The sequence below is a fragment of the Hoplias malabaricus genome, chromosome 1, assembly GCF_029633855.1.
Source record: "Hoplias malabaricus isolate fHopMal1 chromosome 1, fHopMal1.hap1, whole genome shotgun sequence".
Lineage (NCBI taxonomy): Eukaryota > Metazoa > Chordata > Actinopteri > Characiformes > Erythrinidae > Hoplias > Hoplias malabaricus.
Window position 1 is genome coordinate 56,568,749 of NC_089800.1, and position 23,119 is coordinate 56,591,867.

General features: G+C 38.2%; 3 protein-coding genes across 10 annotated transcripts in view; 2 read left to right on the forward strand and 1 right to left on the reverse strand.

The window, feature by feature from the left end:
- The window catches only part of LOC136693948 (BTB/POZ domain-containing protein 7-like), a 36,026-nt gene extending 23,194 nt beyond the window's left edge, over nucleotides 1-12,832 (reverse strand). The window contains exons 1-2 of one of the 3 annotated variants that reach the window (XM_066667247.1): nucleotides 12,797-12,832; nucleotides 200-449 (exon numbers count right to left, since the gene is read on the reverse strand). In XM_066667247.1, coding sequence (XP_066523344.1) covers nucleotides 200-281 — 82 coding nt within the window. In that variant the 5' untranslated portion in view covers nucleotides 282-449; nucleotides 12,797-12,832. Of the gene's footprint in view, nucleotides 1-199; nucleotides 450-1,736; nucleotides 1,974-10,051; nucleotides 10,337-12,796 lie in introns of those variants that run through there. The other 2 variants (XM_066667231.1, XM_066667240.1) reach the window with 2 other exon arrangements.
- Nucleotides 12,833-14,617: 1,785 nt separating this feature from the next.
- On the forward strand, nucleotides 14,618-21,060 carry LOC136710920 (cytochrome c oxidase subunit 8A, mitochondrial-like). 2 transcript variants are annotated; one of them, XM_066686824.1, is made up of 4 exons: nucleotides 14,618-14,658; nucleotides 17,120-17,180; nucleotides 17,319-17,413; nucleotides 18,242-21,060. In XM_066686824.1, the coding sequence occupies exons 2-4, from the start codon at nucleotides 17,129-17,131 to the stop codon at nucleotides 18,347-18,349; spliced, it is 255 nt and encodes an 84-aa protein (XP_066542921.1). In that variant the 5' UTR covers nucleotides 14,618-14,658; nucleotides 17,120-17,128; the 3' UTR covers nucleotides 18,350-21,060. The 2 variants fall into 2 exon arrangements, with proteins under 2 accessions (XP_066542921.1, XP_066542931.1); XM_066686834.1 differs by lacking the exon at nucleotides 14,618-14,658 and having other exon boundaries at nucleotides 17,108-17,180.
- A 639-nt stretch (nucleotides 21,061-21,699) lies between these two features.
- Nucleotides 21,700-23,119, forward strand: part of LOC136694000 (protein unc-79 homolog) — a 48,588-nt gene continuing 47,168 nt past the window's right edge. For all 5 annotated transcript variants that reach the window (XM_066667326.1, XM_066667331.1, XM_066667352.1 and 2 more), the window contains exon 1: nucleotides 21,700-21,806. In XM_066667326.1, the coding sequence (XP_066523423.1) occupies nucleotides 21,785-21,806 (22 nt within the window). In that variant the 5' untranslated portion in view covers nucleotides 21,700-21,784. The remainder of the gene's footprint in view (nucleotides 21,807-23,119) is intronic.

Below are 23,119 nucleotides of genomic sequence, written 5' to 3' on the forward strand. Positions count from 1 at the left end.
AATATCTGATCGCAATTTCCATTGTGGGGCTGAGCTGTCTATTGGTGGATGATTTCACATGTCTCAGAAAAAGCATGTGCTGGCTTTCACTCTCTCAGGCTGGTCACACTTTTGGTGATTAGGGAGTACTTCATATCAAGATAGAATTGAATATGACTAATGACAGAGAAGAAAATTGAGATAATAAAAAAATACTCACCAATGAATGTCTGCTGTGTCTGTACATTTCCACCAAAGCGAGGGGAACATGAGTGTGGGTAGCTGGAGGCATTGGCTCCCATCTTCTTCTTCCCTCTTCCTTGTCACTTCTTCACTTCCACCTGCAGGGCCCTTGTCTCTTCGTCATTACGGCCCAGCAAGGAGTTCTCTTCCTCAGCTGCATACTATGTCCACTAGTGCCTGGTCAGGACTCTGGGCACTGCAAGCCAAGACCAAAACAGCCATGCCTCCTGCAGAAAGGGTGGAGAAAACTGAGTCACTGTTCTGAATTAATCACACTGCTGACTGTTCAGCGAAAGGAGGTAAGATAAAGGATGGTCCATTCACTAACAGTTATTGAATAACTACTTCAGCCTGATAACAATGTGACAGTTCAAGAAGGTACAGATGGTAAAACAGGTCTAAAAGTATTGAACCTGACGTAATCACTAGGGATCAATAATTAGCAGAGCTTTAATGCAATGATAAAAAATATATCTATTGTATAAAAGAAATGCATAAATGTAAATGTCTTGACCAAGCCTCCTCTTACTGAACTGGTCAGTATTACTTCTATTTACTTTGCTTATTTCACTGTTTCTCAATAAAAAATTTGGTAATCTGCTCTAGCCAATAAAGGCACTGATTTCTTTTCCTCCACTGACTGATATCTGACAAAATTCTGAAAATGTTTGTAAAGACTATCTTAACCATTCTTTTGGATATATGCTTTCTCTTACTGCAAACTGACCTCTTCATAATATTAAAACCACCGGGTGAAAACATGCTGAATAAAATCACTCTGGAAAATGTGTGGGTCTTTGCAGTTCTAGTACTGGTCCCAAAATATGAAATAATGTCAAAACTAAATAAAACTGAATAAAATACTGAACTTGAAAATGTTGTAAATAAAAGAATTATGTTTTAAATATCTTTTTGGATATGTATAATTTCACAGAGGTTTTCAAATCCATCTGAAAATTAGTGAAGACCAGATAAAGTTAGAACATTTTACAGATACAATACCTACAATTCGCATAATTAAAAATAACTCATGACAGACGAAAAATACCATTAAATGAATCCTTTATGCAAGGCCTACGTCTCAAGGCCACAAACAAATCCCCGTAACAACTGATGTTTTTCTATAAGCTCAAGCCCATAATCAACAAACATTTCATATATAACTTTTTCACAGTTTTGTCATTGTGTGAAAACCTGGCTTAGTAAGGGACTAAATCAAGGGACACCTAAAATGTCACTGCAGTAAAATGAAAATCTTGTTGAAATAAAACATTCCCTAAATATCCTTATTAGGCACACGTGTACAAGATGAGTGCAGTTAGTGACTGAAGACTGTAAATGTTTATTTGCCTGCTGTGTGGACCTTATGAAAGTACATAAATATTTAGCCACCTGTTAAGTCATAAAGCCTTTAATCAGGAAATAACATTCCCAAACAGCCTATTAACTAATTCAAACTGACTTCCCAACTGTATGTAATAGTGCCCATTTTACACATGCACGGTAATCCATACATGTTCCGGTGTTCACCCGGAGGAGCTGTGTGCGTCAACGCGACCACCCGCAACATTCGTTCCGGACTTTACCCGGACTATCTTCCTCCGCCCTAGAAAAATTTCAGGGTAAAATTCGAGTCAACGCCTGTGAGAACGGCGCGGGAAGTGCTCCGGAGTTTCTCCTGCACGCGCTGTACAATCGCTATGCGCAACGCACGTGTTTTATCTCCCGCTGCTAGTGCGCGCGTGAGGCAGAAAATCTCCCTTATGAACTGCGTGTGTGAACGACCGTTCCGGTGTTAGACCGAATTCTGTGACCGTCGAGTTCTGTGACCCTAGAGGGCGCTATTTCATGTCCAGCATAGAGGTCACAGTTTCTGACAGCTGCCGTCAGAATTTGTGACCCCCACTGAATCACCAGGTAAACCTTATAAACATTCAGGTTTAAGTACATTTATGTAATTAATATTCAGTGGGGTCACGAATTCTGACGGCAGCTGTCAGAAACTGTGACCTCTATGCTGGACATGAAATAGCGCCCTCTAGGGTCACAGAACTCGACGGTCACAGAATTCGGTGTAACACCGGGAACCGATACTACGGAGTTTCTCTATAAATTCTCCAGAGTTCATGTGTGAAAGAGGCAACTTAAATTAACCAAACAAATTAGCAGAAACTGTTGCTTATTCCCCTGAACAATCATGTTAAGCAGAATAAATAAACAACGACTAATTTAAATATTCACTTAGTTTGTACATTTTAAATTTGCCAATTTACAAACCCACAGTTTTGTTCTAGGCTAACACAAATGTATTCTGTGAAACATGGCCAATTTACCTGAGCCTCTTTCTTTATAGTACATTAATTATGAAATTATGTATATTACTTATTCAATTACACGCATTTGTGTGTTATAGATTCATCCTTTAATGTATGCTTCTCTGACGTTTATTCGTTTTACTTTATTTATCCAACTAAGCCTACTTGGTTTATTTCTCAGACATAGTTGGAAAGGGGAAATATGTATATTTCAGTGATATACAACACGGTGATAAAGTTGTGCAATATATTGCCCAGTGGTAAATGTATGTGCTTCATGGTCCAGACTATGTGTACACAGTATACAATGCTGAGACCACCTCACATTTATTTAAATTCTAAACATAACATACATTAGGTAAAAAATATTGTTGGGGCAAGATATATCTGAGGGGCTTTAGAGCTGAGATAATCCACTAAATAAGAATGGAAAACAGTAAAAGACATGGTGGCTTTCTTTTTTCTGTGATAAGGCACGCAGTGTGTTTGAGTGCTCTGGGAAGTCTGTTTAAGCTCAGGCTGGTATTTATGTTAGTTCCTCCTCCTCATGCAGTAAACACGTGAAAATGTGTGTGTGTGTGTGTGTGTGTGGTTCTGCTCAGTTGCACAGCTCCTCAAAAGCTCAGTGGAAACAAGCTTTTACCCACTGCACATACACTGCTCTGCACTAATCCTCCACCTATATCACTACTCTCAACACACTCACACACCATGGCCTACATACAAGAATATACGAAAATGCACACACACACACACACACACACCCTTAAGTAATTATCAACATCTGAGATATTTTAAAACATTGATTATGTATTTACTGAATATTATGAGAGTAGAATGTTCATATGAAGCTAGGTTATTTCAAAAGGGACATAAACTAAATATTAACATCAGCCTGAAATTTTAAATCCAATATTAATGCAATTTGTTTTTTTTGTTTTTTTTAAAGCCACATTAATAATTTCAATTCAGGTAGTTTTTAGAAAACCTATCTGTCTGACAGTCTATGTATGTATTTATTTATTATTAAAATGAAATCAAATAAAACATAAAATAAATATTTAGGTATAATTAATTTAAAACAAAATCAACTTTGATTATAGAAACCTTCCTCTGCTGAAAATGGTATGCTGCTGAAAGTGCATCTGTTATGAACAACTTAAAATGCTTCGAAAGGTTTAGAGAAGTGTTTTGGTTACCTTTTCAGAATATTCAGTGTGAATTCTAAGCCAGAAAAATTCTATTTCAGCCAGCCCTAATTATTTTGGCATGACTCATTTAGAGTTCAGAATAGTTACATTTGAATTACACTCAATAAACCAAACTATTTATTCAGTACAAGCAAGGAATATATTGACAATTGATATTTCTATTTTAAAATTTCTTAAGAAAGTAGCTATGGAAAAAATGTAAATATTATTTAATTAATTTCTCTGTTATATTTATTATAGGGATTCTTACATTCTACAGTCAATAAAGGTGATTTGGCAAAATTATGTTTTATTACAGTTTTACAGCCTTAAGCATGCCGGTAATATTTATGTCTAAAGGGACAAAAAGCTATGTATTAAACACCAGGCAGGTCAGTGAGGAGGTTTGAGTGGGTATGTGGTGTGATGGCTACCAAGGCTGGATAATGTTATAGTAATGAGAAGGGGCAGAGCCTAGGTGCAGTCTGAGCCTCATCTGAGATTGACCCCAGTACCCCGTTGCTCCCTGACAAGCCTCTCTTTAACCACAAGCAACAATTATTAACTTATTCCTCAATAAATAATACTAAGCACGGCTGGACCACAAAAAAAGACAAGGCCACTGTGAACAAAGTGGTACATATATTTGACAAGTGAAAAAATAAACTAATCTTCTTTTTCATTATTACACAAAAAAAAAGACAACAACAACAACACTGAATTATGCCCATATGGACATGATCCTGACACATACACCAGTAAGCACAATGTACTCAAATGACACCATGCTGTCTTCACATTCAAAACACAGCAGGACATACAACGAATCTGAATCATCACTGACTCAACATGTCATGAGTAATTCAGTACAAACAAACATGAAACTTAGACTATAAAGCTGAAAATACAAACAGAGCCCCAAATTAATATTTGTAAACTTACTGGTTTAACTTGATCAGAAAAACATTAAGCACATAAGAAAAAATAAAAAACAGAGGTGCTTCATATCAATGTCTTTGTTTATGTGTGGTTTTTATTATGTGTTTGTGTTGTACAGAAAATATGGAGCAATTAATAAATGCAGAAATTAAAAAAGGAGCACAAAGTTTTGTTCGTAATATATAACACCGGCATCAGTGTTTTTTTTGTTCATTTTATTTAAAAATAAATACTAGATGATCTACCGCCAAAGAACAAAGAAGACCAAGAACATTTTGTTGATTTTAAGAATTACAATTGCTTATTTATTCAGTGTAACAGGTTAAAGCATGTGAAATTTAATATGGCTGCACGCAGGTATATTGAGTTTTATAAACACACTAATGCCATAACATGTCTCCCCACCATTTCCCTTTACAATATTTCAGGCAAAAACACACACACCCACGTGAAATAAGACAAATTCAGCAGTCCTCCTCTCTCTGTGAGATATAATATGTGTGTAAATGTTGCCGAGTTCTGAGCGTCCTGCTAAGCTTGTGATCTAACCAATGCTGAGCCAAGGCTCTGGCCAATGGGCACAGCCCCAGAAACAAAACACAGCCCCAGAAACAAACACAAACTGAGCATGTTCCTGTCTTATTTCCTATTATTTAGCCATGGTTCACACTGAAGAACCTACTGTTCTTTGGTTCCAGATGGGAACCAGTTTATTTCGGTGGAAACACACCAAAGAGTTCCAAATTTAGTTCAGGAACTGGAATGTAAAATATGGCTGAACTAATAACAGAGGGTGTGGTCGTGCCACCTCAAGCCCTTTCTGTGAAACATGGCTGAACTAACAGTTCAAGTTTACGTGGAAAGCTCTACCGTGCAAGTTGACAGGACTTATTCCTTAGGTTTGTGTCATATGAGACTCTAGTGGCTGAATCCACTCATTTGAGACTGTCATTTGCAGAAATGCTTAGCCATGGTCAGAAAATAAAAAACTCTTGTGGACAGGTTAAGGTTTAAATAATATAATAATATTAATAATAATAATATAAAAAATAAAACCACCAACATAACTGTGCTGTAAACCTATAACAGCGGAAGTATAACGTAAGAACATTTATCACAAATTAACTCAAATATAAATCTGCATATGGTGTATGAAATTTTGCAACAAGGAATTCATTCATTAATTCATTCATTCATTATCTGTAACCGCTTATCCAGTTCAGGGTCGCGGTTGGTCCAGAGCCTACCTGGAATCATTGGGCGCAAGGTGGGAATACACTTTAGAGCGGGCGCCAGTCCTTCACAGGGCAACACACACTCACACATTTACTCACACCTACGGACACTTTTGAGTCGCCAATCCACCTACCAACGTGTGTTTTTGGAGCATGGGAGGAAACCGGAGCACCCAGAGGAAACCTACACAGACACAGGGAGAACACACCACACTCCTCACAGACAGTCACCCAGAGGAAACCTACACAGACACAGGGAGAACACACCACACTCCTTGCAGACAGTCACCCGGAGGAAATCCACGCAGACACTTGGAGAACACACCACACAAACCGTCACCCGGAGGCAACCCACACTGACACAAGAAGAACACACCACACTCCTCACAGACAGTCACCCGGAGGAAACCCACGCGGACAACACACCAACTCCTCACAGACAGTCACCCGGAGGAAACCCACGTCGACACAGGGAGAACACACCAACTCCTCACAGACAGTCACCCGGAGCGGGAATCGAACCCACAACCTCCAGGTCCCCAGAGCTGTGTGACTGCGACACTACCTGCTGCTCCACCGTGCCGCCATTCATGAGACAGGGATGAGTTAAAGAGCTTCGATCATTCCCTTCCTGTGACCCATACTGGCAGTCAGTCAGAGCTTAGATGAGCCAGGCCACCGAGCTGTCAGTTGAAACCCAGAACAGCTACATAAGCATCACAGCATACACACAAACAGCTGGCTCCTGACCAGTTCTTTGGCTGTACCTAGACTTTAACTTCATGGTAGATGGGGGACAACAAAGAGGGCTTTGCACCATGATCCCTGCTCCAAGAACTGAGCAGCTGACTTCACATCTACAGTGCACAGCTCTGTACACTGTAAAAAAACAAATAATGGGTTACAAATAGTGCAAGTCTGAATTTCCTTAAGTATACAATAATTTTGATATCTCAAAATTTAGATCCCATACAATTATAATAAAATTTAATATATTATGCAGTCAAACAAAAATAACACTCTCTCTCTCCTAAATAATAATAATAATAATTTAATGTTATTCTTGTGCTGTGTATATTTCACTACTGTGTAAACAGCTCATGTGGTGACACTGGTTATTTTGTGTAGATTTAAAAGTAATTCTTTAGTGTACTAAAGTAATCGGTGTACTACTGTAAAAAATGTATTTGTTTTTTTTTACTAAAGCACGGTGAACTTTCATATCTTCCTACCGAATTATAATCAAATCCATTATTAAGTAGTCATCATAATATTTAGTTACAAAGTACAGCACTGCAGCGATTTGCTCAATGATATTATAAAGTGATTTTTGTGTTGACTTACATTTCACTGAAAAGTGGCTCAACTAGCACTACAACAGAAGCAGAATAATTCTGACACAGACTCCACAGCTTTGCTAATTCAGTCAAAGAGCTCGGGAAAAGCTATTGCTTCTGTCTGCTTTCTTTCTTTTTCAGAATGGGCACTGCTGACTTAACTGGTTAAAATGCTTTGTGCCATATAGCTGTTATAATGCTCAGCCATACATTTCCCTAAAATCAAAGCACAAGGTCGACATTTCTCTTTCAGACAAAAACAATAAACAATGGCAGCATGTGTTCAGAGAGCGGAAGCTACGAGAACAGACACTACTGAAGCTAGTGGCACAAAAGGGTACTGAAATACCCTCATTCAATTGTACAGTAGCCTAGTTCATTGTGGTCTAGGTCTAATCAGATTTTTACAGGAAGTTTCCTGGTTTAGTGTTTAGTATCTGCACATCTAATACAAAACAGCTTTCTTTCCAAATGAACATATATCACATGTGTAATCACAAAATGGATCAAAGTTCACATGTTTATAATTCAATAGGCTTTCTGTGGTAGCAGGCACACGAGATAAACAAACAAAGTACACGTGTCTCCAGTACACATGCACGGCATAAGGAGCATCTGCATATTAACTTGTGCTTCAGCAAAGACCTTCGTATGGTATTGTGACAAATTCTCACAGAATAACGCAATTCAAAATTGAGACGCATAAGCCGAAGAAAACACATATACACTCAGTAAAACATATTGACTTGACCCATGTCGTTTGCATCATAGTGGTTTTTGAAAGCATCACAACAGAACAAAATAACTCTGGAAAAAGCAAGTCAAAAACGTCTTTTAGCACTATTACAGCTGAGCTATGAAAAAAACTTCAGATTTACACGACTTCCAGCAACTGTGAATATTGTGAAAATGCCTGAAAGAGGAGAAAGAATAGTAGTCTGTTCTAAGATCAATACAACAAAACAAGAATATGCTTGACATCAGCAGAGACGAAAGCAAAGCTCAAAATGACATTTCAGCACAAAATATAGCATTTATTGTTACGTTTGAAATTTTGACTGGTGTCCCTTTAATCCTGGGACAAATATCCATCATATTTACAGTAAGTATTTGTTTGAGCTAATGTAATAACACATCAAGAAAACAAGAAGTTCCAAATGATGTAGCCTACAACTAATACATTTATGCTTGATTCCATGGGATCACAATCTAATAAATGTAAATTATTCGTATATTAATCACAGTTCAACCACACACCACAAATTACGGCTGTAAAATTACACAACCTTCTCCATACTGTGAACTCTACATGAAATTAAAGCAGCCTCTAAATAAAATCTGATGTAGGAAAATGCAGTATATCTTGCTTAAATTAAAAAAGACTTTGAAACAAAAAGCTAATTCGAGAGGCAATATACGAGGAATGCTTATACAAGTTACCTGCTCTACATAGGTTGACCGCAAAGAATTTAGTGATATTAAAAGTGTGTGTACTTTATTCAAGGTCATGCATATCCTCCCAAAAGCAACAAAAAATTGTCTGAGCTAGAACAAGCAAGGCACAGAGGGAACAAGGACAGGGAGTATATGTGGAAGAGGGATATACAAACCTTTGTCTCTCAATGGAGCTATTAGTGCAAAGGCATGTCATTTATTATCAGTAAGACAAGAGCCATTGCCCAGAATTACAAACATTTGGCAGATTTGGCTTTTCCCCTAAGGCTTTAAGACAGCGCCACATTTTTGACAGTCATCTCTATTTTTACAGATGACCTCTACACTGGAGACTATTTACTATTTGGAATATTTCACATTCCACAATCTTTTACACACTACACATTGCTAATCCTAATTTAATTCACAGCAGCTCACACATGCACACACAAACACACACAGAGCTAGCAGACTTCTGACAGAGTGCTTAATCTTTTAAGTTCGGGCAGACAAATTCAGATGCAAAGCAAAAGCAGCAGCATTCCCAAACACACTGGAGACCAAGAAAAACCGACGGGACTTGATCTGTGGCACAGCCTTCTTTTTCTTTGCAATTTAGATAATTTAAGAGAAGAGACAGACAAGGGAAAATGAGGGCAGAGGCCAGAGCTCTATAACAACAGGTCCCAACCCACACAATGACTGGATACCTGCTTGTGCAAACAGGATGCACAATGCAACTGCGAAGCTTTCAATGGGCTACTGTTCACTGGGACACTTCTGTCAAGAGTATGACACCCCGGGTTTTTTTAATATGACACACAGAAAAAGAATTTCAAAAATTGCAAACGTATAATGGTGACATAATGCATGCACGAGGATTAATGTAACCATAGCATGCAGAAGCTCGTGCAGAGGGTTGCTTTGTTATCACGAGCACCACATATGTGAAGCAGTGGCACTGCTGAATGTACACAAAGCATTTATTTAATTTCGTGTCATTTCATTTCAGCATGCTCGTAATCTTTCTCCCGAGCCAGCTTTCCGAGGAGATTAAGCTTCGCTTGGCTTCTTATTCGCCACAGTTTAGTCTAAATGTCTCCTTCCACCTTAAAAAATGGTACAACAGTTATTTGCACCATTTAAGATGGAACGGAAATTTCGAACAAGAATCTGGCGAATTCGAAGCCAATTTCAGTCTCACATTTGAGACCTCAGACGCAGTGATGCAAGTAGAAAATGATCGGAAATACGCCTTGATAAGCGGTTTTATCACTCGCTCACGTAATCCGACCACAGCGACGGTGCAAAGGAAACCCTGAAACTAAACAAGCTGGGGCTGAAAGTTCCACTTAAAACAAAGTAGAAATGGATCTTACCTTTCTGTTTCTTTTACGCAAAGCTGCAGCAGCACGGGGGCTCTGACTAAACTGCAACAGCCTCCCTGTGTGAAGTTTAGGGATTTCCTTTCTACAAGCACAAAGAGCCTCACATTACACTCCGACTCTCCTTGACGTACGCGAGATCGACCGCAACATCTCAACAAACGCTCAGACCCCGGCTTTCTGGACTCATTGGCGTTTCGTAGAAAAAGACACGAGTGTGGAAGTTAGGTGTTTTCTCTGGTTTCGCTCCGTGTTGTGGCCTGTGCTGAATGACGTTAGTGGATCTGTTTCAGGACCGATTCACTCAGAGAGGATTTTAATTTTAATGTTTACTTTGGCGACAACTAGCGGGGAGACGACGAACTACATCCTTACATTACGCCTCATTGACAAAACCGAGGAAACACGCACATGACATGTTTATACTTTACATTTATACATGTAAAGGGACCTCTTTTGTCCAACAACTTGCCATGGTGTCACTGCATCCTGCAAATTATTAAAAAAAATCATATGAACTGAGATGCACAAGCCTATCTGTTAACTTCCACACCTACATACCAACTTCAGTTACTTCAATTGTAGCCTGTCAATGCAATGGACTATCACATTTGACTAAACTTGGTTTGTTTTGGGAATTCTCAGGAATATAAATTCTGAACTCAGTGTTGAAGTAGTAATAGTATTTTGTGTCCTTGCAGAAAAAATGTCCATGCAGCAAATCCTACATGGTGTGGAACATGGTGTGTTTTCCCCCAAAGTAGTATATTAGACCTAGACTTCTTTATATGGTCATGACCGACTGCAGTAAATCAACATGACTTTTATTTATCCTTTTTTTATTACATTTTATTTAAGGTAAATTAAGGATTGATTTTATTACATATTTTAAATGAAGCATTCACATGATAAAAGGCTACATGGTGAGAAAAGTATTATGATATTAAAGTGACAGTATTATTGTATTCCGTCATACCTATTTATTACAGACATATAAATCATATATACACTGGTCAGCCATAACATTATGACCATCTCATTGATTGTAGACCCATGGCCAATTCTTCATGTCCAATGGCCATTGAGGAATTCTTTGTAATTAGACTGTAGTCCATCTGTTGCTCTGCACAGTTTCGCCCTGTTCGTCAATGGTCAGGAACCCAACACGATCACCAAAAAGATTTGGTTGGTGCTCCTATGATCAGTGGAGCTAAGAATTGACAGCAAGTGTATAAACTAGGAGTTGGTAAATATATTATTCCTGCTCGGTGTATTAAATATGCAGTACTGTAATGAGTCGCATGGGGGCGACAGTAGGATTTCGAGTGCATTCTCTTTAAACCTAAATGATGAAAAAAAAGAAGCTCCCCTGTTTATAACTGTAACAGCAATGAAAAGAAACTAAAGCTGCACGTAACTAATCTTTGCTCCAGTCCCCCTTAAATTTGAACTTTACCAGGCTAAAGTCAGGGTCTTTGATAAGGACTTACAGCGGCACCTAAACATAGCCAATCATATCAAGGATATGTCACATGGCAGAAACAGTTCATTAATTCATTCATTCATTATCTGTAACCCTTATCAAGTTCAGGGTCACGGTGGGTCCAGAGCCTACCTGGAATCACTGGGTGCAAGGCAGGAATATACCCCGGAGTGGGTGCCAGTCCTTCACAGGCCAACACACACACTCACATATTCACTCACACCTACGGACACTTTTGAGTCACCAATCCACCTACCAACGTGTGTTCTTGGACTGTGGGAGGAAACCGGAGCATCCGGAGGAAACCCACGTGGACACGGGGAGAACACACCACATTCCTCACAGGAGAAACAGTTGTTTGCATTTATTTTACATTTTTCTTTTTTCCTCAGCTGTGTTTGAAGTAAGGGATTCTCTAAAATATGTATGGTAACCACTGTTCTATAGCATTTAAGGTAGAACGGAAAAAAGTCCATCCATCCATTATCTGTAACCGCTTATCCAATTTAGGGTCACGGGGGGTCCAGAGCCTACCTGGAATCATCGGGCGCAAGGCAGGAATACACCCTGGAGGGGACGCCAGTCCTTCACAGGGCAACACAGACACACACACATTCACTCACACCTACGGACACTTTCGAGTTGCCAATCAAACATGTGTTTTTGGACTGTGGGAGGAAACCGGAGCACCCGGAGGAAACCCACACGGACACGGGGAGAACACACCAACTCCTCACAGACAGTCACCCGGAGCAGGAATCGAACCCACAACCTCCAGGCCCCTGGAGCTGTGTGACTGCGACACTACCTGCTGCCCCGGAAAAAAAGTATTTTACTGATTTCAACTACCTCACACTATAATGTTATACATTATCTCACCCAAGGGCATAGAAGTGTTTAATATTGTGGGGTACATATTTGCTGAGTCAAAGCCAACCCCATACCCAGAATATTAGCTAGCTATTAGCTGATGCATATGTAGATAAAGCAGTAAAACACTGCATTCCTGCTCCTAAAGTATAGCATGACTGCTGTGAGGAATTTCCACTAGATGCTCATAGGAAACTAAGCATACTGCATTATTTCTGTTTATTGATCTTATTTCATTACATTCATGAGTCAATTTTCAAACCTCACCTCACTCCCTGCAGCTCCTGTCTGTTCTAATTCTGCATCTGGGTTCTTCTGATAAAATATATTTCAGACAAAGCAACACTGGACTAACTTTTTCAGCACTAATCCACTGTGGATCTCACCTCACTCTCTTTCTCTGCCACTCCCGTCTCCACCAGCATTCTCCTAACAAGACAAGATGTTTAAAGTACAGTAAACCTAGGCTATAGGTTAATGACTGATTACAGTGTGATTTTGTCCTAGTGTGTAAAACCTGGTGTCTTACACTAACATTACTGTTTTTAAAAAGAAATTAAGCAAAGTCACGTCCTGCGATGGTTTTCTCTGTGTCACTGTGCTGAAATCAGATTACAAAACGGTTTATGTAAACACTGACATAGTTCGAGCTTGACCGAGTTACACAGTGAGGTTGTGTTCCAAACAACATGCTACGGCTGTTTACATACTACACTAGAGGAAGCACTGCTAAGGGTGGGGTATATGTATTATTATACTATTCAGTGCAGCAGTGTGAAGTTTGGGACACGGTCAGAGACTAACGTTGACTTGCTGCATGTTTACAATGCTTTCTCACAACCTGAACACAGCTATTAACGTTGACTTTCAAACCGCTTTCACAACTGTAATTAGCCGTCATTGTTATCTGTTGTGCTGTCGTTACTGACCCCAGAGCTGGTAAAATCTAACTTTATAAACCAGGCTCTGGGACGAGGTGAAGCGAATAGTGATGGGAATTTCGGCTCTTTTTGGGGAGCCGGCTCTTTTGGCTCGACTCTTCATAAAGAGCCGGCTCTTTCGGCTCCTAAATGGCTCTTTGTTTTACCACTTATTTCCACTGGTACAGGGCAATATTACCTACATTTTACATGACTATAGGGACAAAATATTACTGTTCAATATTAAAAATAATAAATAGTGTTGCAATGGCCAATTGTTTTTATGTCTGTCTTGTAATAACTCACTAATTGCACTCACACATTCAATTGTATAAATAACTGGATTTTTATTTAAACACCTTAATAAATATCACTTGTAAACTCTGAAATACAGCCAATGGAACCCAAAAGGTAGGTATTACAAAATAGCTTATTAAATTAAATAACCATCCATTTCTGGGTAATAAAATAAACAAATAAACTACAAAGGGCAAAACAGCAGCATTCAACGGTAGTGATAAAAAACAACCACAACTGTCAACATTTAACTGATTTAACATTTTCTTCAACTATTTTTTGGAAGGCAGATTGGCATTCAGGAAAACCAAGTGTCTCAGCTCGGAGGGTTGGAGGGTTGGAGCTTGCTTGTTGTTCTCTGATTGGTTGAATGACAAGCCTTAGAAAAAAATGGCTCGGTCTTAGACGGGAACCGGCTCTCATCGTTCACTAACAAGAGCCGGCTCTTTGAACCGGTTCGTTCGCGACCGACACATCACTAGAAGCGAAGACCTGTGAAGCTGATGATTGCAGCAGCTTTACATTTGAACAGGCGCATTAACGAAGGCTGAAAGACCACCGCCTTTTCGCTGCCAAAACACGTTCACCTCGATGGTGCATTTTCAAAATAAAGGTTTGCGAGAAAAGCATATTTTTTCTTTCCGTGATATAGAGAGCATTTTTTCCAATTTTGCAGGGGAACCGTCCCCCACACGCCCCGCGGTTCCTACCCCAGTAATATCACCTTACTGAAATTATGCTTCTGATTTTTGTTGCTTTTGAATTTAAGTCTTCAGATTTCCACCTCTGAATATTGTGCTTCGCAATTATTCATCTGAATATAATTGCTCTTGAATTGAACTTGTGAATTTTCAAGAACATGTTTTCACTGTTATTATTCAAAGTTAATAAATTCAGATAAAAAAATTCAAGTTCAAAAAAATTCAAACAGTATATTTCGAAGTTGCTCAAATTCATTAATTCATCTTCTTTTCCACTTGTCCATCTCAGGGTCGCGGTGAAGTTGCTCAAATTCGATAAGCCAAATTCAGGTAACAAAATACGATTAAAAAAAATTCAGACACACATCCGGGACACCAAGGATGAGCAATCGATTCGTTTGGATTTTCTCTTTCACCTTAAAATGCTGCAGTAGTTTCATTTAAAAAAAAATATATATTCACAGGGCCATATATGTTCACAGGGCCATGACAAAAATTCCACAGTAAAATCTCTTCATCTTCAGGACATCAATAGTCTGTTATAATGTGTCTGTAGTGAGACTTTCAGATTTTTGAGACACTTTGAAAATAAAGAGATAATATCCGCGGAAGGAAGCTAAACGTGTAGTTTTTCCACGGTGTGGATGTTGTGTTCGTATTTCGCCATCTAGCGGCGACAGAATGAAACTACTGCAGCATTTTAAGGTGAAAGAGAAAATCCAAACGAATCGATTGCTCATCCTTGGTGTCCCGGATGTGTGTCTGATTTTTTTAACTTGTATTTTGGCATCATTTGAATGTTTATCTGAAGTTTGTAATAAATATTTCTTTCAGTTTAATTCCTTTGCCATACATTTAAGAGTATAATGGCTTATATCCTCGTAATCCTGAGAGTCTGCTGGTTTTACTGACATATAATATGTAAACATTAACTCAAATGCGGGTCATTAAAAATGAATATCTATGCTGTCTAATTTTTTTTCATAAATATATAAAATGGCAAATGTGAGTGTTTTTTTGCCTGTCGACGTGCACTGGTGTGTTAAGTGTATAAAACAGTGCTACATAGCAGAAAACAGCTTGAAAATGAATAACTTATTTGGTAACATTAGCGAGATAACCTAACACAAGAGCCTATGTAATCAGTTTTATCTCATGACTAATGTAGTTGAACATATCCAATGGATCCACATCATAGTTTACCTTATTTCAAACATTGATGTAAAACAGGTTACTCTTTTTTAATGTGTCTAAAGAATACCATAAATACGCTCCTTTAGGCAATATATATATATTTTTAAAAAAAATGTAAAAGAATTTTCATGTAACGTTCACCTGGAATGTTTCAGACTAACATTGGGAGAACTATTATCAAGGTCAAGTAATATATATGGGACATTCCATCGTTGATACTGTAAGAATGTTTGCTTCTAAAATTCGGAGGACCTTTACATTACGTTAGCCAGTGTTGTGTCTCTTTTTAGCTGGGTTAGACTAAATTAGAAACCGCTGTAATTATCTATTCTAAACAGCTGTTCTATAATGAACAGCTAACAGCTCTCTGTTCAGACTTCTCTGTTCTGCAGATAAGGTCCTCATTTACATATTTTAAAATATTGGCCTCTGATTGGGTCAAATTATTTGTTGACGTATAAAACTGAAATTGACCAGTATGTGTTGAGATACGCTGTGTTTATTAAAACTGTGCACTAGTTAACTAATTAATCATTATAACAAGCATTGCAGTCATTAAAAACCTTTCTGAGTTAAAGTCAACTTTAAGCCCAGTCAAACTGAAATACAAGAAATTTTCAAATTCTTCTGTAATTTATACAAGTTTGTATTTGTATATGGTCCATTTGGCAGAAGGCCTGTATATTTGCAAGCTGGACATTTCCAACCCTTCATAATTACAAAACGTAGTTTGTAGCATTTATTTTAAATGATTAAAAAGAAATCAGAATCTAACATTATAGCCAGTGTATTTGCTGCTCTTATATCCATCATGCTTTATTAGAATCAGCCTCAGGTCTTTCACATTACAGACCAATGCTCTCTCAGTACTGTGGTTGGGAAAAAACAAAAATGAACAACCCCAAACTCATTTTATATAGTGGTGATAATTTCACAATCATACCGTATCAGATAAACAAGTTTGCAATGGGTATAACACTATAGTATCATAATGTCCTATGGTACCATGTATTATATTTTCCATGACATATAGTTAGACACATATTTAACAAAGACTCTCCAGTTTATTCCAAGACCATGCTGAAACTGTTCAATAATATGGAGCCTTATGCAGAGATAGATATGTGTTTGCTGTCTCTAGATGGTGTTTACACTTTTTAAAAGTGGACATCTGCAGTGGTGACTCCTCTGACCTCTGGCTTCCTCTAGAGGGACAAAAAACACAGCTGTTTGTCACAATTTGCTGCGTGATTTTGTGGTGGCTTTCTAGGCTCAGACTAAATCTAGTGTTTGACTACATTTTACAGCCAGTCATAGTTCTCAACTGAAAGATAATAAAGCTTTCTAGCTTGAGACTTACCTTAACCATCCTTTTTTAAAATCTGCCCTCAAAATACATAAGAAAAACAGATATAGAGTGTTATTTGGAATTATTTGAGTAAGGATCAAAATCATGGACCTGTCAACATTAATTATCACTTTTGATAACTTGTGAACATTTGGGCCATCATGTGAGATTCTTGTTAGGTTTCTTCCCATGCTAAACTTTGAAAACAAAGTGAGAATGTGAGAAATTCTAATTGCAGCTATTCTCTAGAGACTGTGGATGCAGTGGATCGTTTTGGATCATTACCATGGCCCAGGGGTCCTCCCTGTTGGTAAGATAAATTTTGTATTACAGTAGTCAAAACAGGACATGCCATTTCAAGCTTACAGTGCACACTGACATACAAGGGCTAGTTCACTTGGATCGTACTTCATTTTAATTTAATTTAAAATGCTTTTTTGCCTAACAGGACACATCAGGGCTCTGGCTCAAGTGAAGCTGTCCAATCGATTTCTCAGGTCAAATATCTACTGCAAACCACCAAAGGACAAGATTGGAGCTGGGGTAAATATATACTATGCTCAAAAATAATGAAAACATTGTACATTACTGTTTACTAATTACCCCCCTTTGTGTACTTTAGGCTAATATTGTTACGTTCTAACCATATTAATAACATGCCAATTGATTTAACCTATAACTATACTGAAAAATAAAAGAAACAAAGGCAAATGCAAAAGCTAGAATGTAACCAAAAATTAATCTGTTATGCAGTTATTCTGGTTGAATATAAATTGCACAATCATAATGTTAACTGATAGTGTTTAATGAAAGAATCCTGGCTTAATATGTTGTGCAAGGCACTCAACATGATGCATTAAATATACCCAAAGTGTATATTACCACGACATTGCTAAAATATTTTAATATTTTAATCTAAGAAAATATATTCATTACAAAATATATTCACACATCTAGACTTGCCAACAACTGTATTGTAATATTTCCTTTACGTTTTTTACTATTTTAAAGCTTCCTAGATGCATTACTCCAACATAGGAGGAACCATTTCTTATTCATATCTTTCACCTGAGAAGTAGTTTTGTCCATGTATGTGTCTACTAACTTTTGGTGATATGGCAAAGATGTATGTGAGTTTGTGCATGTGTGTGTGTCAGTCTGTCTGTCTGTGTATAGATGGTTCACAGCAATATATCAAGTTGAATTAATATCCAAAGTGTTGAATTAACGCAGACTCAGTGGACACTAATGAACACTGGAAGTGTTAATTCATTACTGGAGATGAATTAAACAAAACATGCTGCATAAAGTACCCTGCAGCAATTTGTGAGAAAATTTAATTTCTTTCACATTCCCACTATTTCTCCACAGCAAATGGCATTTGCCATATCAGTGTTTGCTTTTGCTCTCCTGGGTCCAGCAGGCTGGATCGTGCACCATATCCCAGTTTACCGGCAAAGATCCTCTCCACAAATCTGACCACACTGCTCATCCCTGTTAGTGATGCTGTTAGATATATCTCAGTATATAAAACATATATCATTCTTTTATCCATTCCTTCATCATCTCTAACTGCTTCATCCTGTTCCGTGTCATGGTGGGCCTGGAGTCTTCCTGGAATCACTGGGCACATTGCAAGAACACACCCTGGCCAGGGCAACACACGCTCACATTTCACACAGTCAGTCTACGTACCAACATGTGTTTTTGGACTGTGGGAGGAAACCAGAGGAAACGGATGTAGACATGGCGAGTACACACTAAACAGCTCACATACAGTGACCTGAGGTGAGGATTAACCCCACAAAGCCAGGACCCTGAAGCTATGTGGCAAGCTATGTTTTTATATTTTATTACTTTAGAAATTGAAATTTTGCATCTAAAGGACAGTTTCCCTGACTAGGACTAGGCTTGGGTTATGTTGCAGTGCAAATGGTAAATCATCTTTGTAAAATGGATCAAGAAACTGGCCCTGAATGTGTTGCTAGTACACTCTAATACTCTTTTCTGAAAATGTGAATGGAATGAAAATTGAACATGTATATCATATTATTCACACATCTGCTGTGAGAACAATAACAATAAAATTGACTTTGAAATTATTAATAAGATATTTGGTCACTCTGCTTTATAGTTGGATTATCTGGCCTGGTCTGTGCTTTAATATATAAAAGATCAAATATATTATGCTTTAGTCTTTGATTAAAATGTAAATTAACTATGATTTGGTACAATATATTAAAAACACCCTTGCACACAAAAGTGTATATTAACTTATCTTGTTTTGTTTAGCTCATAACGATTGTGTAGACTGAGTTCAGAGTATCTAGAAAAACTCTTCTTTTGTCCATTGTATAGCGCATTGTATGTCAGGGATTACCTGGAACCAATCATAGACCAGTATTTAAAATATTTTTAAACAAAGAAATAACAGCTAAAGACAAGCCCATGCGTGAAATGAGCCCAGCTTCTTGTGAGGCTTGGATTCCACCATCTTTAAAGAAATTAACGATGTGATGTTAGGTTGTATATTTACTTAATAAATTGTAGACGTCTGAGTGCTGCAAAGTAAAATGTGAAAATAAGGCAGAAAAATAAAACCTATAAATAAGTCAGAATACTTGTTATTTTCGAATTAGAAATCTTGCAGATAAGAGGCTGTGAGTGAAAGGTTAATGTAGGTTGGTTTACTGTAATGACTGGTAGGTATCCAAGGTACGGTTGGTTTCTTATTTGAATATTCTGTTATCCCTTAAGTGCTACAGAAGTTACATGCCAGACCATTTAAGGTGGAACTTAATTTAAATGTGTGGTGTGTAAAAATATAAAAACTCCAGCTTTATAACATTTCCTGTTTAATGTGGAATGCACATCAGATTAATGTAAGACAGTTGTCTTCTTACAACTGGACAATGTCTATAAAAATTAAATAAATATTATACATTTAACTACCATCATAAAAGGATGATTTTACATTCAAGAATCTCAGCGCCATGATAAACATGTTGGATTTTTTTTCTTCTCTGCTTTCAGTTCAATTTCATAACCATGCTTCAGGAAATAATGACCCGTGAAACTTTTTTTTGACCAAGTTTGCTCTTCAACTAGTTCCACATGTTGCTTTCACCATTATTTTTCCTTTTAGAGCAGTCACAGCACATTCAACAACAACTTTGTCAAATGGTGTGAGGCTACCTGCTGTAATTTATCTAAGATAAAATCATAGTAATTGATTTCAGAAAACATACCCGCACACATAATGTCACAACTGTTTGGATGGTTTTGTCTTAAAATTTACCATGGGACAATTATTGTTAGAAAACTGAACTTTGAAACAAACTGTAATGGTGTATGAAAAAAGGGCACTAGTGGCAAATTAGTGAATCCCAATAACCTTGATTACACCAGTGAAAGTGAAAAATTGACTTGATTCTAAACGATGACTGACAATCTTTGCACACTCAAGTTCAATTGATTCCCTCTGCATGAAATTTTGTAGTGCCAGAGTACAGAAAAAAAGTGGTATTAAAACTGCTTGGTTCAAGCAGACATTACTGATGAACAGGTGGCCGCCCAGAGGCCTGGAAACATGTCTTTTATTATGTTTGTACTCTGTCTATGTTGTGTGTAAAACATTTGTTAAGATTATTGCTGGCTCATCTACTGCAAACCAAATTTATTTATAGGTTAAAATAAAATAACTGAACCCTGAACCCATGATCCTTTTGTTGATGTCTTTTCTAGGGCCACTTTTGGTAGGTACTAACCACTGCATATAGGGAACACCCTATGATGACTATCACAATTTGGCCCTTGCCAAAGTGACCCAGATCCTCACGTTTGCCCATTTTTTGTGCTAATACATCAGCTTCGAGGATTGACTGTCCACTTGCTTCCTAACATTTCCCATCCCTTGACAAATGCTGCTGTAATAATATAATCAATGAATGTCATACACTTCACCTGTTTGTGTTCATAATTTTGTGGCTGTTCATGTAACTTGCGAAGTGCTGCATAGACATACATTTGTACGTTGATAATACAATTTCTTCAATGTATCTTCATTTTTGCTTATTTTTATTTTACTGCATTGTTTGAACACAGCATCTGTCCTTTTTATTTTGTGGAGATTTCACGAGGAATGGACCAATAGGAATTCTCCAAAATTACTTGTAATATAATATTTTTACATTGACTGCATGGAAAGCAAAGAGGTATTGTTCTCCAATAAAGCTCATATTTTGAGGACACACGTTTTTCTTTGGAAGAAATACACCTGTGTAGTCAGCACACGATGTGTATATAGCCTTAGAGAGATTCACTATAAAATAGTAAAAATAATGACAGTTTATTTTAGTTAAATATAATGAGCTCATTTGCTTGTAATAATTTAAGGTTAAAATGAACACCAACAATTTACAATGCGCTCCAAAATGGGGAAGACGTCTTTAACAAACAACTGTTGCACATTCAGTTCTTGCTGCAAACGCCCTACATTTTTAATCGCTGTATGATTTTTAGAGAAACGAGGAAACATTAAGATAGCTGTTGTGTTAAAGCTATGATCGTCAGAAATTAATATCATGAATGGCAAGCGGAGCAGTCCATTCGCTGCAAAGGTGAGCAGAGGAGCTTAGCCTATGTTTGGGATGTTTTTCGCAGTCGGAGGCTGTGACATTAACATTTTAGGCTCATTTAAACTGCAGTGAGATCATGGACGGGGTGTGAGCTTGTGTGCGTGGATGGGGCGCAGAAAGAAGAGAGAAACCAGCTGATGTGGTCATAGTGGTACAACCTGAACTCGAGCGGGTAGAGGTGGGGGGTGTTCACTTTTCTAACACTGAGGGGGAAACAGTGTACACGCCGCAGGGGTAAAGAAAACGTCGTGGGATTTTTTTTGGGCGCGTTTTCGATATGTCTACGAAAGCAGAGCAATGTAAGTATCCTCGGCACGTTTCCTCTCTCTCTGTCACTCCGCTTATTTGCTCGGCGCTGTGGTGGTGGTCAGTGTGTTTAATGTGTTGCTGAAAAGGGCTGTGGATGTGGGTATAGCTGCCCTTGGTGATGAGGAATGATAGAGGGAGAGACGTTGCTAAGGCGAAGAAGCTGCAACACGTCCTCCTGCTGCAGGAGACGAGGCTCAGAAGGAGCGAGGCACATACAGAGAGCTGAACACAGCAGTGGCCATTCACTCTCAGGTGATGGTGACGCGCCTTGGACTGAAGCGTTAAAAGGTTTTGAGGAAAATGGAAAATTGAATTTAAGCGTGAAGGATGCGCTTTTCTCAAGGTCAAGTTGCTTCTTCAGACTGATCAGGAAATTGATCAGTCTGAACCCTCACGTAAAAATGCTGTAGATTTTTTTCCAGAGTAGAGTGTAGTGTGAACTGGTTTGCCCCCCTTTCAATGAACAGGTGAGTCACCGATGGGCGCCACAGAGCAGCTCAGTCATGACAACATCACCATATACACACACTCATCAGGTACTGTGAAAAAAAAGCTGCCAAAAATACGCTCTCTCTCTCACACACACACACACACACACACACCGCTCCGCGTCTTTCAATCTCATCTTCCCCCTTTGTCTCTTCTATGTTCAGGTTCTTCATCTCTATTTTGATGTCTCCCATTGCTCTCGTTAAATCTCATATTCCCCAATTATTTCTGTTTTCCTTCACCTCACCGCCGCCCCCACTCTGCACCCCCAAGGTGCTTCTGGTCTATAAGCCGTGTTTGTGAAAGTTAGGGCCGACTTCTGTTAATACACATAACATTAAGAGCGAATGTATAGCCGAACAATAGCTATCTGCAGGGCCAGGAATGATCTGACCCCCCCAGATACTTCATGTAATTGCCTGCAGGTTAGACACTCATGGCATATTTAATGGATTATGCTTAAAATATTGTACATTACATATTCTGCCCTAAAAAGCAGGGATGTTGGTGGAGATGACGAACCTCATTTGGAGATTGGGGGTTTTATCAAAGGGCTTAAAAATGTGTAAGACCTAGTTTCCATTCTCAGAGTGGTTCTCACCTTAATTATATGGTTGTCAAATAAATGATGTGGAGATCCTATACACAACGTTGGTTATACTTGTTTGAACAAGCATTTGATTGTTTTTTAGGTTGTTCAATAATGTTGCTCTAAAAAATCTTTCTAAAGATGATGTAAAAATGAAGAAACAATTATGTTTTCCTAAACAATTCTTTAGCGGTGTTCCCAGATAGCAATGCATGTTTGGCTCAG